General features: G+C 36.6%; 1 protein-coding gene across 7 annotated transcripts in view; it reads right to left on the bottom strand.

Moving 5' to 3' along the window:
- Positions 1–17,499, bottom strand: part of PTPRK (protein tyrosine phosphatase receptor type K) — a 449,847-nt gene that overhangs the window by 80,521 nt on the left and 351,827 nt on the right. For all 7 annotated transcript variants that reach the window (XM_084889601.1, XM_084889599.1, XM_084889603.1 and 4 more), the window contains exons 9-12: positions 13,334–13,443; positions 12,245–12,446; positions 7,898–8,003; positions 1,414–1,687 (exon numbers count right to left, since the gene is read on the bottom strand). In XM_084889601.1, the coding sequence (XP_084745727.1) occupies positions 1,414–1,687; positions 7,898–8,003; positions 12,245–12,446; positions 13,334–13,443 (692 nt within the window). The remainder of the gene's footprint in view (positions 1–1,413; positions 1,688–7,897; positions 8,004–12,244; positions 12,447–13,333; positions 13,444–17,499) is intronic.

Here is a 17,499-nt window from a genome sequence, read left to right as displayed (position 1 = left end):
AAACCATTTCTCTATATCCAGAATGGAATATTCACTTCTACAGTCATTTGTCTTTTGAACAGCCTGGTATTACCAAAGGTAGGGAATGATGTGCAGGTGGGAAGTGGGCAGCTGACTTGCCTGGAAAGATTCCCTCCCATGAAAAAATATACTAGAAGACAAGAAGAGCATTTTCACCCCTCTGGCTCTGGGGTGCATTTTAGAAAATGGTCTGGGGCATTTTTCTCTGCCATATTCTTTTAAACCAACCCCTTAGGGTAAGCAGGAAGGTATAGTTTTCATTCAAAAGCAACCAGTCAATACCCTACTCTCTCATGGTCCCTCCAGAAATATAAATGCATTGTTATGTCTTCCAGTTAAACTATTCCCACATATAGCTGCTGCAACTAGATAGCACATACTTCACAGCACCTCTCACGTACCCACCTCAGGGACTCAATTACCCAGACCCAGCAATTTCCTATAAAGCTACACGTAAACAAAAAATGTCATTGTGCTAGTGGATTCCAAATGGTGGGCATTTTCTATTCTTAATGTATTTTTTTTTCTTTCTATCTCTCTCTGGGAAAAGATAAATTAGATAAGTTTTAGGGAAGAAAATCTTTCACAGAGACCAGCATGAGGCATGAAAGGCCAGGTTATTTCCCCATGCATGGAGCCGCTGGTAGCTTCTAACTTCCTGTTGTGTTTTCCTTTTCAATATTCATTGGGGATCAGTGGCGGTGCTCAACACCACTGCGTCCAAAATGGGAAAAGGAGGGGCGGCCAGGGAGCTGGAGAACAGACTCCTCCACGGGCCCAGCATCCAGCCCTCGCCGGGCAGCCTTCTGTTTAGGTTCTGTCAGCCGGACAGCAGGCGTCCTGTGTGTAATCGGGGGATTGTTACTTGTTATTTACCACTCGGCTTGTACCCCCCTGAGAAGTTTGTAAGGGTTTATTAGCCTGCCGCAGGACATGCATTCTGTTGGTCCTGCAGTCGATGTAATCTTCTGAAGTGGGCCACTCCTGAGCCAAGAGGACAGAACAATGGCCCATAGTCACCAGGGCTCCAGTCCCAGCAGCAAGTACCCCCCCTCCCTACACACACACACACACACACACACACACACACACCCCTTCCCAAAGTGTTTTGCTCACAACTGCTCTTGTGAGCTTGCTGGAAGCAGGTTCATAGAAGCAGTTACTAGGAAACAGGGATCTTGTGCAAGGGAACACGTGGAACCCCCGGCTCAAAACCATGCACACTGCTGGGAGCAGAAGCAACAGCCCCCCTACACATCAAGTATCCCCCGCCACCCCCAGCTTTTTTTTTTTTTTTTTTTAAACTCACAGATGATGCTACTGAGCATTGATAACATCTGTCTGCAGCTGTATCTCCGGGCAGTGAAGAAGCAAATCTTGCAGGAGGCTTACCTTCTCGACACTGCTCATTGCCTGGAAATAGATGTTGTACCCCTTGCGTGGTGCCAGAGGGGGGTTCCAAAAGCCCTGGTAGGTCCTGTTGTCCCCCACGGTGAAGGGGGCAGGCTCAGGCAGGTTCCCGGGGGGCAGCTCGGCGGCAAAGTAGTAGGGCGCACCGCCGCTCAGGGCGTTCTGGTAGGTGACGGGGACCTGGTAGCACTCCATCGCTCCCGTCTCCCGCTTCGTCCGGTGCGGGTGCAGCTCCTCCACCACAATCTGGTAAGCACTTCACGGGAAAGAGGAAATAAAAGCACTCAGAGATGCCACATGCTAAGTGTTCTCACAAGGAGAATGAAGTATCGGGCAGCAGCAGGGAACACTTCACAAAGTCTTGAAAGTCAGTCCTCACACCCTGCTCTCTTGTTTTCAGCTATTTTGCAGTCAGACAGAATTGCACATGGATGCCAACCCCACCGTGGTGACGGAGGGAGTGAAAAGAGTTTTAAAAGATCAGGAAAGACCTCTACACACTTTTACCTGTTAAGAAATGAGTCACCCTCATAAGGAACCTGACATTGACCAGAGAGGCACACCATAAATCACTTGTCTGATATTGTGAAATGGTTCAAGTTAACATTTTCCTTTGAAATGAAGGCATGGAAGGCCCAGCTCCAAGGCCCAGCAGAATGGCTGCCCGGGGCGGAGCTCGAGGCTCTGGCTTGCAGAGTCAGGAGACAGAATGTGCTGAGGTCTTCCCACCCGTGACCTTGCCCCCGCCTCGCTGTGGCTCACAGCCCCACGGATCCACAGCGCCAGTGACGTGCTGCCACGCGGGCACAGATGGACAGAAATCTGTCCTCGCCGCCGAAATAGACTGCCTCTTCCGTCTCCGGTTATTAATAATAAAATGTTTCCAATTGCAGAAGCAGATGGCATCTGGCCTATTAAATCTCAAAACCTAAACCCTTCAACATCTTCCTTAAATGTCTTCAACTTTTCTATAATAGCTGTTATATTACAGAGGAAAGAAAAAAAAATGCAATATTAAAATCAAGATCTGCCTGACCACTTATATTTTTTATAAATTTCTGAAACTGCTATATCAATACTATCCTTTCTCCAGAGGACATTCTTTAGGCAAACATTTTTAGGAAATGCATCCCAAGAAAGTTATTAATATTATTATTTACATATCGTTCAATAATATAAAAGAATTATGCCTCAGAATTCCAGAAAGTTGTTAGAAAGTGACTTGTGGTCCCATACATGAACTGAATATGAAAAAACTGTGTGGAGAGCTGCATGCTTGACTCTGAGTCTCCAGGAAAATATGATCAATCAATACAGGAAAAATAGGTGCTGTTAAATGGATTTCCAGAGGAAATAGACTATTTTCTTTAATGAACTTCCATAAAAAGGGGGAAAAAAAGGATGTAAGGAGATAGAAAGACACACAGACCCACATACAGACACACACAGACACACACAGACACACACACACACACACACACACACACACACACACACACGAGGCAGGGTGTAGGGGGAGAGATTGAATCTGCCTGTATGACAATTAAGACAAATTTTATACTAGTTTAGAATCTGCTATGAAATTCTAGTTTAATATAAACTGTGTTATACCTACAAATAGAAGACCTTCATATATTTAACAAAGAACTTTTTAAATTAATACCCCCCTTAATTATTCAAGTTTCAATTTCCCATTAAAATAGTGCTAAAAAATTGGTAGGTTGGTATCTATCTTCTTTCCTTTAGAAATAGTATGAACATTTTATTAAAGCCAGAAATTCAGATTTGGGCAAACAACTAAGGCAGAAGTCTATGTTATTTGAAATTACATGAACTGCATCATTTTCTCTATCTCTGCCAGGCTGGGTCTGAAAGCTCCTAGAAATGCTCTTTACAACATACATGCTCTCAAGGGGTCCAGGGATGAGCCTCTTATTAATATGGTGGCTAGAGCATCAATTTTAGGGTCAAAGATAACTTGGTCTAAATCCAACCATGAAATCCAGCTAAGAAATATTAAGCATAGACAGAGAGAAAAAAGAAAAAAAAATCATAGCTGGCATATGCCATATTAAGCACACCTAGTATTTTCTTCCTGCTGATTTTCAACTTAGAATCTATATTTATATTAGATATGTTTTCATATTCAATGGATACTTACATACTAATATATGTAGTAAACCGATACAAGCACACATTCAGTCTTAACTAATTCTATTAAATTGACACAGGTAATATATTACAAAAATAAGAAATTTCATTCAAAACAGCTCATCACTCCAGATCGACAAGGAACAAAGCAAACAGCTGCTATTGGAGGGGAGGTGAAGGAAGAAAAAGTACAGTCTGCTCTTTGGGAGGGACCTCGTTGAACTTAAGATGGATCTAAACTAAAAGTGACTGAACTCATTAAAAAAATAATATATTTTCCTTTTATTGTTCAATTTGTCTGTGCAAGCTCTTCTCCAACCATATTATTTTACTTATAGTTTGGACAGTTCCTTTCCCCCTCTACTCTCTTATTTATCAATACAAATTAATTAAAGGACAGAAATCATGGAATGAGAAATCAAATTAAAGGTGATTTGACTGATTACATGAAATGGGCCTGTGCTTTCTCATCCTTCTGGTTGTCTAATTGCCTAATGGTACTTAATTCCAGCTAGATTTAAATATTATTTGAGCTTAGTACTCTAGCAATTTAAAATATTCCAAAGTCACTTGAAGAGCTTACTCACTCTACCCATATTTCATGTATTCCCCATTCCTTTTAATTACATTTAAAAAATATTTCTACAGTTAAGTTAAAATCAATTTACTGGCATTATGAATCTTCACTCAATACTCAAAATATGATTTCCTTATATTAAAAAACTAAAAATGATTTCACTATGCTATAATCCATTGTAATTAAACACTGGAATGTAGTCATTTTTAATTTTGCGGGAGGCCAAATAATGACATTTCATCATATAATTTCTCTTCAGTTTATAAGACTAAAAAAAAAAAAAAAAAACCACAAAGGGATTTTGACTTTAGCTCAAAAAGTGAGTATATGATACATCTGGTAGATAGTTTCCTTGATGCAATGCTTAAAAAATGTTGGAGGTAGACCCAAAATTATCAATGACAGCCTGCAATGGATTTTTCAACTGCTAATAACTAAACTATCTATGAATCTGACTAGTTTCAGTTTGTACACATTCTTAGTGACACCAGATAACAAAGTTTATACAATTCATATTCCCTCTTTTTTTTTTTTTTTTAAATTTAAAATGTCTCCTTAAAGCTTCAGGAGATTTTCTCCAGTTCCAATGTCTTAGTATTTCTCTTATGAACAGACTTCCCAAGATCTTAAAGCCACCACCACCAACATTTTGATGAACAAGAATAAAGGTTTTAATTTTAATTTTGGTTGCCATTGTATTTCCTGCTCTTCATATCTGAGTAATTAAGCTCAAAATCGTGGCATTAACTTTAACAAAGTCTATTTTTGATCTGTTTTATCTCCCTTGTAATATACTATCTGGGGTATATTCCAAGTATCCAGCACATACTGAATGCTATTGAATGAATGAATTTATAAAAACATTAAGGAGCAAACTCTACCCAACAAGGATTTCACAGGTGCTATGACAGAGGCTCTTGGAAATGGAGTTTGTTTGACATTAGCAAGGCCCAAGCAGAAATAATTAGATATTTCACTGGAGTCGGGACAAATGGATGGTGAAATGCAGTCTGGCAGAGGCTAATCATTCTATAATGTAAGTAAAGATAGATCCTAGCATTTGGAGCTTATGATAGCAAACACAGGTAACTGATGGATACTCTCAGGTGACTGAGCTAGGTGCTAAATAGGTATGGCTTTTATTGGAAGGGGAGGAGTTGAGCCACAGACTGGGAATGGCAACAAGCATTGACAAAGAAGAGATTGTCAGACAGACTGACAGAAAGAACCTGGGTAGAAAGTAAAAGAGTTTTAAAACTTGAAGGTAGTAATAAGGATCCAATAAAAGATTTGAAGTACCAGACCATATATACAGTGCTTTGGAATTTTTTATGACATCAAGTCGGGGCCTCATTTTCAAAGAAATTATAGAGCTGGACAAGTTAAGTGTCAAAATAAGGCTCTAGTTACTAGAAGCAATACCGAAGATAGGAATGTGGTCAGAGGAAAGAAGACAGGACGATATGATTAGAGGATTTAAAAAAAGCAAAGAGGCTGGATTCATTGGAAGCCAAATTGCCAACTAGACCAGTCTGGTTCTACCACCAGGCCCCCCACCGATGGGTGAAAACAGATACATGAACAGATCATCTTTTTTTTTAAAGGAGCTTGGCCAGTGTGGCTCAGTGGATGAGCATTAAACCTATGAATCAGAAGGTCATAGTTTGATACTTGGATAGGGTACATGCCAGGTTGCAGGCTCGATCCCCAGTGTGGGGTGTGCAAGAGGCAATAATTCCTTCTCATCATTGATATTTCTATTTCTATCTCCATCTTCATCTCCCTTCCTCACAGAAATTTAAAAAATATATATCTTAAAAAAACACTTAAAAATGGAAATAATAAGATTAGATTATCAGTTTAAAATACTTTTTATTTTTTTATATTTCATTTAATTATTTCTTCTCGCAGTATTAAATTTATTTGAGCTCTTATCTTCAAAGTGTAAAATTGGTAGTTCTCAGACATTGGGCTCAATTTCAGAAAAGGCCAATGTCTTTCCAAAAAGTACAAAGAGGTGCGTGTCTGTTAGAAAAAGAGAATATATGATGAACAAGAATTATTCGCATAACTATGAATTCAGACTATGTGGATTTTTGGTAATTAATATTTTTGTGTTAGATAAAAAAAAATAGAAGAAAGACATTTGATTTAATTCAACAAATTGCCTGAATACCAGCTTTGAGCAAAGGATTTACAAGGAAGGCTAAGGCAGTTCGCATTGTCCATGACAAACAGGGAGACAGGCTCTGTGTTTTGTTGTGATCATTTTAATCTTTGATTTATGCTGCCTAGCACTATGCCTGACACCTAATACCTGGTCAGTCAATATTTGTGTAATAAATTGATTAAATGATTAAAGAGTTAGTGTATGCTATGTTATACAGATAAATAATACACTGTGTTTCCAACTTACATTAAATAAAACTGAATTCACTCAAATATTTAACTTTTATAAGATAAAAGCAAATACCTGGCAGCTCATCTAAAAAACAGTAGCAGAATGAAACGCATACAAAGTAAATTTTATCACAGATAGGACGTGTGAATGATCCCGACTACTTGTCAATAGAAAAAGATATTGAATGAAAGCATTTTCTCTTTCTCTTTTGGATCAACAATCAGACTCACTCACAGTTTATCGATTCATGAATAGCATTGCATTCTTACTTTGCTTTTTCAAGTAGCCAATGTTTCCCAGGTGTTTATACTACAAGAGTATTCAGTCATCTTTCTTCTCCTCTGCTGTGGTAGTCCCAGGCATATTAGCCAGACAGACTCATGAGAGTTTTCTTAATGAACTAAGGTTGTTTTATCAATATACTTCTTTCTTTCTAGTGACATAGGATTATCTAAACAGTTAGTATATGCTTATAAGGTCAAATGCATTCATTATACACATAAAATAAAGATTAATTTTACTTTTTAATGAACATGTAAACAACTTGAGATAAGTCAAATATGAAATATCTGCACTGTTTTTTTGTGCCTTGATTTATTTCTCAATAGAAGTGTGAAAACAAAAGTATCCACAAAAATCTGCAACATTTTAATAGAAACTTGCATCAGTTTTAAATATTTATTTAAAATGATCAGCATAATTTGACTCAATCCCTGAAAACATAGGTCATAATTTTATGGAAGATGAGAGATTTTAATACTGGAAAGATAAAGGAAATAGAAATTGAATTTTAATATTTCCTATGGAATTCCTGATAAGCAACAACTTAGGAATTAAAAGCTCACATAGGCTACATTCATTCTACTTTTATTTTCTCAAAGCTTCCTATTTTTCAATCATTCTTGTGAAGTTATGCATAAAGGATTTGATGCATTGGATAGGAGGTATTTTCACATTCTATTTCAGACAAAGACCTTCAAAACTCATATACCATAGATATCAACAGAGGAAGTGAAATGAAATGGGACTGGAAAAAAAAATAAAAGAGCTATGCTCTTAAATCAAACAGCACAGAGAGGTGAATGATTGAATTCATGAATATCTCAAAAATCCCCTTAGCATTCTTCTCTTAACTACAAGTCTATCTATCTTCAGGCTTTCTCCAAATGAAAAAATGAAACAAAATAAAACAGAAATAAAGCTCCTGATAGTAATTGGCAAATGATTGTCTCAGAGAAATGATCCACTCACTACTAGTATATTGGCTGCTCAGTACTATGAGAAAACATCCCTCACTTTGGCTGTTTTATCCCTTTAACTATTTTCCCCCCTCTTACCTGATAGGGGCACCTTTGGCCTGTGCTGGTCTCAACAATACAGTTATTGTGGTGGCAGTTTCATTGAGAGAGGCATCAACTCCTTCATAGTCAGGCAAAGTTGGAGCTGATGAGGAATTAATGACCAAAAAAAAAAAAGTTTCAATCGATTAACAGTAACATATCATAGTTCAGGTTGAATAAATGATCCTGACCAAGGAAAAACATCACTTTAATACTTAATTGTCTGAAATGAACCTTATTTTGTAGAATAACATATACCAGTGAATGTTAACCCGGGGAATCTAGGACAGCAGAAGATACAGAGCCAAGAATTATTGAAATTTAAATAATAAGTTGGCAATGTGTGACACACCCCAAACACGTTGTGAAGCTGTTTCAGGTTTTAGTTTCCCCGAGTCCTTGAATTCAACAATGATGATGGGATGGGATGAAGGTGGAAACAGTGGAGACTCTCGGGAGCCATGGTAATGAAGCTGCACATGGGGATGTGGAGATAGGAATGGCAGGAGTGCTGTAAAGGATGCCTGGAGAGGAGGTGTCCTTCATGAGCTCGTGGTTATACAATGATCCCGTATTAGTGTCTGGACCATTTTCACCATTGTGGTTACAATAAGGAACATACCAAGGATACCAAGGACGTGTGATAACTGGGAATGGGAACATTCATTTTTATTTACCACAAACTAACATGATAGTTGCTAGATTCCTGAAAAGAAGAAAGATACATTTTCAAAATGTTTGATAATGTTGGGGGAGAGGGGAACTTCCTTCTCCAACTGGTTGAAAAAGTAGCCTCAATTGGCTTTTAATTATTTCCATTGAGAAGGATGTTTGCAGGAGTCTATAATCTGTGAAATGTGTGCATTATTAGAATAACAGAACAAGTGGCATCTGATCAATTTTTAAAGTAGTTCATTCATTCATTGAACATTTACTGAGTACACACAATGAGCTCTAAATAGAAAGGAAAGTGAAGTGTGGCCTCTTATATTAGCAGAATTAAAAGGAGGGCATCACAGTTCATTAGAAACGAGAGTCATAAACATTTATAGCAGAATATTAGGTGACCAAAAGAGGAAGACAGTTAATTTGCTAAAAAGAGTGGTCTCTACACTAGAGGGATTTGAAGCACCTAGATGGCTTCTTAAAACACAAATTGCCATCACTTTCTTCCAGAGTTTCTGATTCAGTAGGTCTGGGGAGGGACCTGACAATGTGTCTTTCTAGAGATTTTCCACATGACATTGATGAGGTTGACCTGGCAACCACACCTGGAGAGCACTACCCTAAACTAGTGCTGGGAAAAGAGAAGATGAAGCGGGAAAGGCTTCAGGGTTTGGGTGATGCTTAAACTGAATGTTGAAAGAGTAAAAACTCACCAGAAAGAGAGGGCATATACTCAAATTCCAGAGAGAGAAAACAGTAGGGTTGAAGACACCTAACACGAAATGACAAGATGTGTTCTCATGACAATAAGCAGTTTAATATACCTGAACTTTGTGTCCATAGGTAGGAGTGGAGAATGGGAGGAACTATACAATGAAGAGACACAAATGCTAACCATGCGTGGATGATTGGATTTTATCCCACTAAATACAATATGTTAGACTAGGTAGGGGTGTCGAACTCAATCAGAGAAGGGGCTAAAATCTAAAATCCAGCCTAAATCGCGGGCCAAATGGTTTACTGAACAGTCATAAACTGACAATGTCATAAACTGACAGTGGAGTGCAGTGATGACAGTGCGGTGTGGGCCACATTGCAAGGCCTGGCGGGCTGGATTTGGCCCGCGGGCCTTGTGTTTGACACATGTGGACTAGAGGCCCGGTGCATGGGTTCGTGCACTGGTGGGGTCCCTCGGCCTGGCCTGTAGGGATCAGGCCCAAACTGACTCTCAGACATCCCTTGAGAAATCCCAGATTGAGAGAGGGTGGTTCTTGGGTGACACACCCCGGAATTGGGCTCCCTCCTCTTTTCTCTCAATATTATATCACTTTCTCTCTATGTCTGTCTTGCTTCTTTCATCTCACTTTACCCTAAATTTGGCGGTAACTGAGGACTTGTGGGCATTAACTGCAAAATAGGATTTGCTTATCCTGGAATCTAGTCTGCCGAGGCTCTGCTCAATGTCAGGCTCCTGTCTAGGCTCTGTGGCAGTGAGAACCTCCTTCTTCCCACCTGAGCTGCTCCTTTGCCTCCTTCCCTCCCTGGAGGTTGCCTACTGTCTGGAAGAAGGGAAGCTGCAGCCGTCCCAGCAGAGAATGGTAGCGGGAAAAATTGCTGCTTCCACTGGAAATAGATATAAAGCGGTTGGGCCAGCGTGGGTGCCAAACATCGGAGCCACAGCCAGTAGGTCCTGCACATCTCATCATTTAGGTAATTGAGTCAGAAAGTTTCTGCAAGGGCCAGACCCACAACCTCTGCAATGGGCTAGAGACCTGGTGGGGAGCCAGACCCAAAGTGGGGAGCCTATAGACTAGAGGTCCGGTTCTGGGTGCATCACCTGGGAAATGCAGCTGCCAAGTCACCGCAGCTCAGCAGCTACTGCATTAAGCGTCTGTCCCCTGGTGGTCAGTGCACTTCATAGCTACAGGTTAAATGGTCAGCTGGTTGACCGGTCGCTTAGACTTTTATATATATATAGATTGGGGAAGGGGACTTAAAAAAGAAATATATGTTGTATAAAGGCAAGGATACTGCTTAGAGAGACACTTCAATGGTCTGTTTAAAATATAGTCCAATTAGGAAGAAATAGTGACATTGCAAAGAGGAACATAATATGAGAATTATTTAGGAAGTAGAATCAACAGACATTATATACACACACAAATACATAAATCATGTCTCCAAGCAGCATTTCTCCAATAACTTTATTTCATGTTTATTTAAACTACTTTTAAAATACTGAGGAATAGAACCACTGGACTCATTGGATAAATAACAATAAATTCTTAACCTTTCAAGTGATGCTTAGAACCACAATCATAAATTTTGTCAGCCTGAGCTTGAGTACTATGTGTTCCCAAGATATAGTGGTTGCACCAAGTTTTTAAAATTCAAATCGAGTATCCATGTATACATGTTGCTTCAACTGGAAGTGCAATAAAATAATTTAAAAAAATGCTAAATGGGTGTTCAGTCTTTAATTACGATCCATTTGTTCAATGCTATCAGTTTCACAAATTTATGAAAATTCTGTAGATATCTCTGTTGAAAGATATTAGTTATTTATAATACTCATGCTAATTCTGGAATGCAGGCAGCATGTCTCACTATATCATGGAATCACAAAGTCATATATTTTCTAGTAAAGTGACAAAAATATTTTAAAGAAATTATAGCTCATACTGGAACAGTTAATTTTTCATGATATATATTTCTAATGTTTTGCATTTTTTAAAAATATTTCCAAATAAAATTTTGGACTTAAAATTTAAGTAGCTTTTTTCTGATGCAAATGTTACCAATTGAGAACAATGGTAGAAAATTTTTAATAATATATTGTACCACTTTTATATACAACTAGAATTAAAAGAAAAACTTAGAAATGCATAATTAGTATTTTAATATATTAAGTTTGTTAATATTTTCAGTGTTAACTCATTATATATATAATATATACTTATTTTACTAACCATAAACAAATTATATACAGAATTATATAAGCTGGATTTGGGGCATTTTACAATGCTAATTTCTGGCAAAAAAATTTAATAGGGTTTAATTGATGACTTGACTGAAGAAGTCACATCTGTAAACAATCTAGTCAAATGTAAACTATGAAACTATGAGCATAACATATTGAAAATGTAATTGTATTTGTTTATCAACCTAACACACTGCCATTGTAATATCTAGGTAAATTTATGTGAGATTCTAAGAGATAGAAAAGCTCTTATTTGTTTAAAATAATCAGAATCTCAGTAAAAATGGAGCAGAGAGAGACAAAGGTGTATGTTACTAAGACAGCAGAGCAAGGATCATCTTGAATGAAATCAATTTTTTAGTAAAGATCTGATACCATATTAACAACTCCTCAAAATTATTATAGGCCTATTTTATATATATATAAAATAGGCCTATAATAATTTTGGCCTAAACTTCTAAAGCTTTCTAATAAAGATGTAATTTTTAAAAAAGACCACTGTTGATTAAAACTGACTAGTTCAGATGCATTTGGGCTTGGACATATAACCAAGAAAAATCTGTATTTAAATAATTATTTGAAGTGCCTTCTCTCATGAATAATATTAAGGATTCAATACGTGAGACAAACTATACTCATTGTATATGTGATTCTCTGTGACATACAATTACAAATCGATCCTTTTCTCATTTACATACCTGAGATATTGGTTGTCACATTGATGGCTGTGGCTGGCCCGAAGCCTTTGACAGTGCTGGCTTTTATGAAGAACTGGTATGTGGTTCCAGGATGGAGATGCATAAAGACATGGTGTGTGCTGTTCCATAAATTTGATACAGTCTGTGGAGGTCCAGCCACTGGAACTGCAGGATCAAAAGATCTTATGCTGCTGTAGCTAACCTGTTTTAAGAAATATATTTCCTATTATATATCCAGTATATCATAATAAATTTTACATAAATCCTTTTAAATAAGATAGCATTCAAGGGTATTTGTGGAGTGAATCACATTTTTATTTCAGTCCTTTCCTTCTCATTTTGATATGGTTACATCCTGTATCTATTATCTCCATGATTAGACCAATACATATTTATTTTCTTTTATAAAAAAGTGTACTTAAGTAGAAATACATAATCTTATAGTTGAATATTTTAATGCATATGAAATCCAGAATATGTTCAACAAATGTTTGTTTTAATTAACTTAATCTATACTTTGCCCAATTTACATACTTTTTATGTAAATGGTATTTAAGTATGCTAATATACTCACAAATTATAAGAATGCATTAGTGAGTCCCATCCCCATGATGCACTCTGTAGCCACTAGAAATGTAAGCACTTTATGCTTTAATCAACACTGACTATGCAGGAACAGAACTACACACTTATATAATTAAAATAATCCATTCTTTTATTCTTTAAAAATATTATACTTTAAAATAAGATGATAATTTATATTTAAAGTTTAAATATAGTCAGGTTTATAATATATATCTTAGCCAATAAAAGAGAAACATGCAAATTAACCATCACTCCACTACACCCACAGCCAAGCAGAGTGAGTATGCAAACTAACCTAACAAAAATGGAGGTTAATTTGTATATGCCCATGCAGAGCGGTGTGAAGCCTGCTATGAGGGGTAGGAGGGAGCTACTGGAGTGATGCCCCAGACAGAAGGGAGGACTCCCGGCTCTCTTAATCCTCACTCATTTTCCCCTATTTCCCTTTTCCTTTTACTCTCCCTTTAATCCACATTTCCATTAACTTCCTTGCCCTCCCAATACCTCATATTGGGTGATGACTCCATTTGGATCTATCGGCTCTTTCCAGTTCAAGAAAATCTTATTTTCAAAGGATGTTCCTTGAAGAGAATTGGCAGGTACAGGACCAGGCACTACAAATACATATATTTAGTTATAAAACTTCTTACATAAAAAACAAACAAACAACAAAAAACAAACAAACAGAAAAAGCACATTATAGAAGCTAGACAACTAAGTTGAAAATAAATAAAATGTCTTTAAAAAGAAAATAAGCTTATATGATCGGTTTTAAGCTTCTAATACAGATAATATATATACAACTGCAAAATTATTTTTATTCAAAAAATATATTCTATCACCTAGAGAGCTGAATAAATTAACTAATTTACTCCTTTAATAGGCCTCTAATAACTTGAAAATCTTATTTGTGATTTGTTTCATGAACAAGGCTGTTTTTTCCTGAAAGATATTTGGAAGATTATAAGACCCAAAAGAGTCTCTATAAACAAAGTTCACGCAATAATGAAACAAAATAAAGAACACTCTTTAGACTAGAGAGTGAAATTATATAGTATCGAGTTGAAATGCTCCACCATCAGCAACATTAAGCTACTTAACAGATAAGGGAACAGAAGCTCAAGGAAGTGGCCTCATGTGTCTGAAATCAGGAAACTAGAAGACAGCAAACCCAAGGCTAAAACTCAGGTCCACAGGACTCCACACTCTTTATGCTGCCAAGTTGTAAGGCTGTTACCAAAGTTGCTGAACTACCAAGGAGATCACAGGGAACAAGAAATGGCATAATGTGGGTTTGTGTAGGGAACCCTGTCAATTGGCTACTTATCACTCCTCCTTCAGAAGAGAATCCCAATTCTGCTCAACTATCCATGGATCTCTCATATAACCCATTTGATTCAGGAAGTTTATCCATTTCTAACTCAGAGCATAGATTATGATTAATCAAAGCAAATCAATGGATAGCATTTTGCTGGTGACTCTAAATGATCATAAAAATGGACATATAATCTAAACTGGCTCAACCAAAGTAAATGAAAACATTTATAGTTCATATTTAAGGAAGACATCCTTCCCCAAGGAAGACATTTCTCCCTTCTCCCCAACCATCTCTCTATCTTCTCTCTCTCCCTTTCTCCTATTGTATGAAATTAAGGGCACTGCTTTTCCATGTTCCTATTGGCAGCTATCTTGTGACCAGAAGAACTAGTCCAAAGCTGAAACAAGGTATGGATTGCCTACCACAAATATGGAGACTACCTGGCTTCTTTGATATTTCTGAATCACTGAGTTGCTGCTCAACTATAAGGCCTACCCTATTTATGGATTATATAAGATAATAAATATTCTATTTTTAAATAAAGAAATACCCCTCAATAGTCAATCTGACTTTTAAAGCTACACTTATTAAATTTATATAATTTAAAGAAGACACATTGATTATATATTTTTAAAACTGCTAAGATGAACAGGTTCAAATATCATTATTTCAGCCTTTTAAATGAAATTCACTATCTTAAAGCTAAGATTCAAACTGCTTGAAAACATCATACTAGTTTAGAACTCAACAATCCATGTAACTAGTTTTGAAGTGTCCCCAGGTATGTCAAGATTTGAGGAACCTTCATTCCAGTCCTATTTGTAAATGTCATATAACTAACAATACCCAATGGCAGCAAAGAATGACATGTCAGCTTCTGTTAGCAAAATATAAGCAACTTTTGTTATTGTACATAGTTTTCTATATATTTTATTTAAATTCGCATAGTTTTTTGTTCCATTAAGGTTTAAAACTATATCCTCTCCATCCTACTTTGCTTAAAATGTGTTTTTATTTGAAAATATTGACCTAATATTGGGCAAGTATGGTTTTTGATTAATATTTTTCCTTAATATGGCATTTCAGTGAATTTCACACATGACATTATCTAGAAATGCAGTTTCAGAGTATAAAGCAATTTTGTGAGGATTTGATATAACTTAAAAATCACTGGATCAAAGGAAATGCATTACATCGTGGCTAGCAGCATCAAGAAATTTTGAATGATAATGTCAAAAGAGTAAGATTTATTCCAGTCTACAAGGAGATGATGAATGATGCTGTGACCTCTGGGACAGCCAACATAATTGGGCATATTAATAATAAATTCATAAAGGAAAGAAACCCATAGTAAACAAAAAAGATGCCAACACTAAACTTCAGATGATCTGTTCATGCATCTGTTAGCTGAGGGCTCAGAGGGAAGTTAACCAAAGGCATCCAGTTGTCCACCTGGCCCCTACCCACACCCAGTCCACAGTATTGGCACAGACTATGTAATTGATCAAGGCCCCTATTTGCAATTTTATAGTCTATGGGGCTGTCATGGGCATTAGTTTGTTTCCCAGGAGAGTACCTGTAGTTTCCATTCTACTCAAATGATTTAGTTACAATTGTAATTAAGAAAAAGTATGTCTTCACCTTTCCATACCTCATATATACAATAGAAGGTGGTTGGGGGAAGGAGACAAAACTCCAACTAATGAGTAAATTTTTATATGATGGCATATAATTAGTACCTGTGTTAACCAAACACAATTTGGCCCATAAATAGTGTAAAATGGCATGGATGTTTTTAAAATTGTTCACAAATAAGGACAATTTTAAATGTTTGCACAATTCTGCATTGAGAGAGGGCGTAGAATTAGAGAATAGTCTCCCTAGAATTAGAATGCCTGCAATTCTCTGCTCTTCTTACACATGTTCTACTTTGTCAACTGGATTTACTTCAAGTACATAAGGTCATATTTCTAAGGGGCAAAAGTCTGCGGAAAATTTATGGCTAAGCGAGTGCCCACTATGATCTTGCAGCAGGGCATGTATAGTGGACAAAAAGAATTGTGCTTAGGTGAACTACAAACTACACACAGAAACAGAAGGGGCTACAGGGTATAGGAACAAATTATATTCAATAACTTTCTACAACTGAAGGAAGACAATGTCTTTCAATATGCACACATCTCTATGTCCTTATAATTTGCATAAATGTATCATAAAGTTACTAAGACCATCACCATACCATTGTTCACATTGCAGTGACTGTCATTTCACATTTCCACATCAACAACTTTTAATGGAGACAGAATGCTGACTTTTAGTCGCCTTGATTTACTTGAGAGCTGTTTCAGCTAAATTTTTTTGCATATAAGAAACTCCTTTAAAATATAACTCTCAAAATTGTAAGAGAAAAAATAATGAATGTTTTGGATCAAGATTATATTAAATAAGCATTTAAAATATAATAAATGTACATTTAAAAATAGCTTTGTATTAGCAAAAAACTGTCCCCAAAACCAGGTTTTTCTGCTGACCTAACTTCTTAATATTGATTTTTATCAATGCTGGAATAAAAAAATGAAAAGAAAATCTCATACAAAAAAACTTCTACCCATGCATTAGAAAAATGTATGCAATAAATTAAATATAAATTCTACCTTAGGGTTCTGGTGGGAAATCATTCTAGCTTTGCTGTCATGATTTATGGATATCCCCAGAATTCTTTTCATGAAATTATATTCTTTTATTAGATGGCTGATAATTTATTCTTTTTTCTATGTGTATAGGGCAGCAATAATTTAGTAAGACTGACTTAATTAGATCATCATAATCCATCGATCTTTATAACAATAGATTACAATTTAGATATTCGGTTCCCCCTCAGGAACACTGAGACACATCAAGCAGTCTATGTGGAAACTGGAGCTCACATGGACAGTTTGAAAACTGAGTTTCTTGCAACTATGTCACAGGAAGTTTGTACTTAAATCATTTAGTCTTACATGTAGTAAGAGCAAAAGGGGGAGGGGAGGAAACAAACCAACAACCTCACAGTAGAATTAGTTCCTGACCATACTTTGAAATGTTAATATGCAATTCAATTTCATTAAAGCCAATTTAAAAAGCTTCAAAGCATATGTTAAAATAAAATTAGAATAGGCCCTGGCCAGGTAGCTCAGTAAGTTAGGAAATCATCTACTCCAAGGTTGCAGGTTCAATTCTGAGTCAGGGCATATATAAGAATTGACCAATGAATGCATAAGTTATAAGAGGAACAAATTGCTCTCCCTCTCTTTTTTATCAATAAAAAATAAAGTAAAATCATCATAGAAAATATTACTGAAATTAGAATAAA

This window comes from Pipistrellus hanaki (genome assembly GCF_964339955.1).
Source record: "Pipistrellus hanaki genome assembly, chromosome: 7".
NCBI lineage: Eukaryota > Metazoa > Chordata > Mammalia > Chiroptera > Vespertilionidae > Pipistrellus > Pipistrellus hanaki.
The sequence above is the reverse complement of the archived record's forward strand: the minus strand, read 5'-3'. Positions and strand labels throughout refer to the sequence as shown.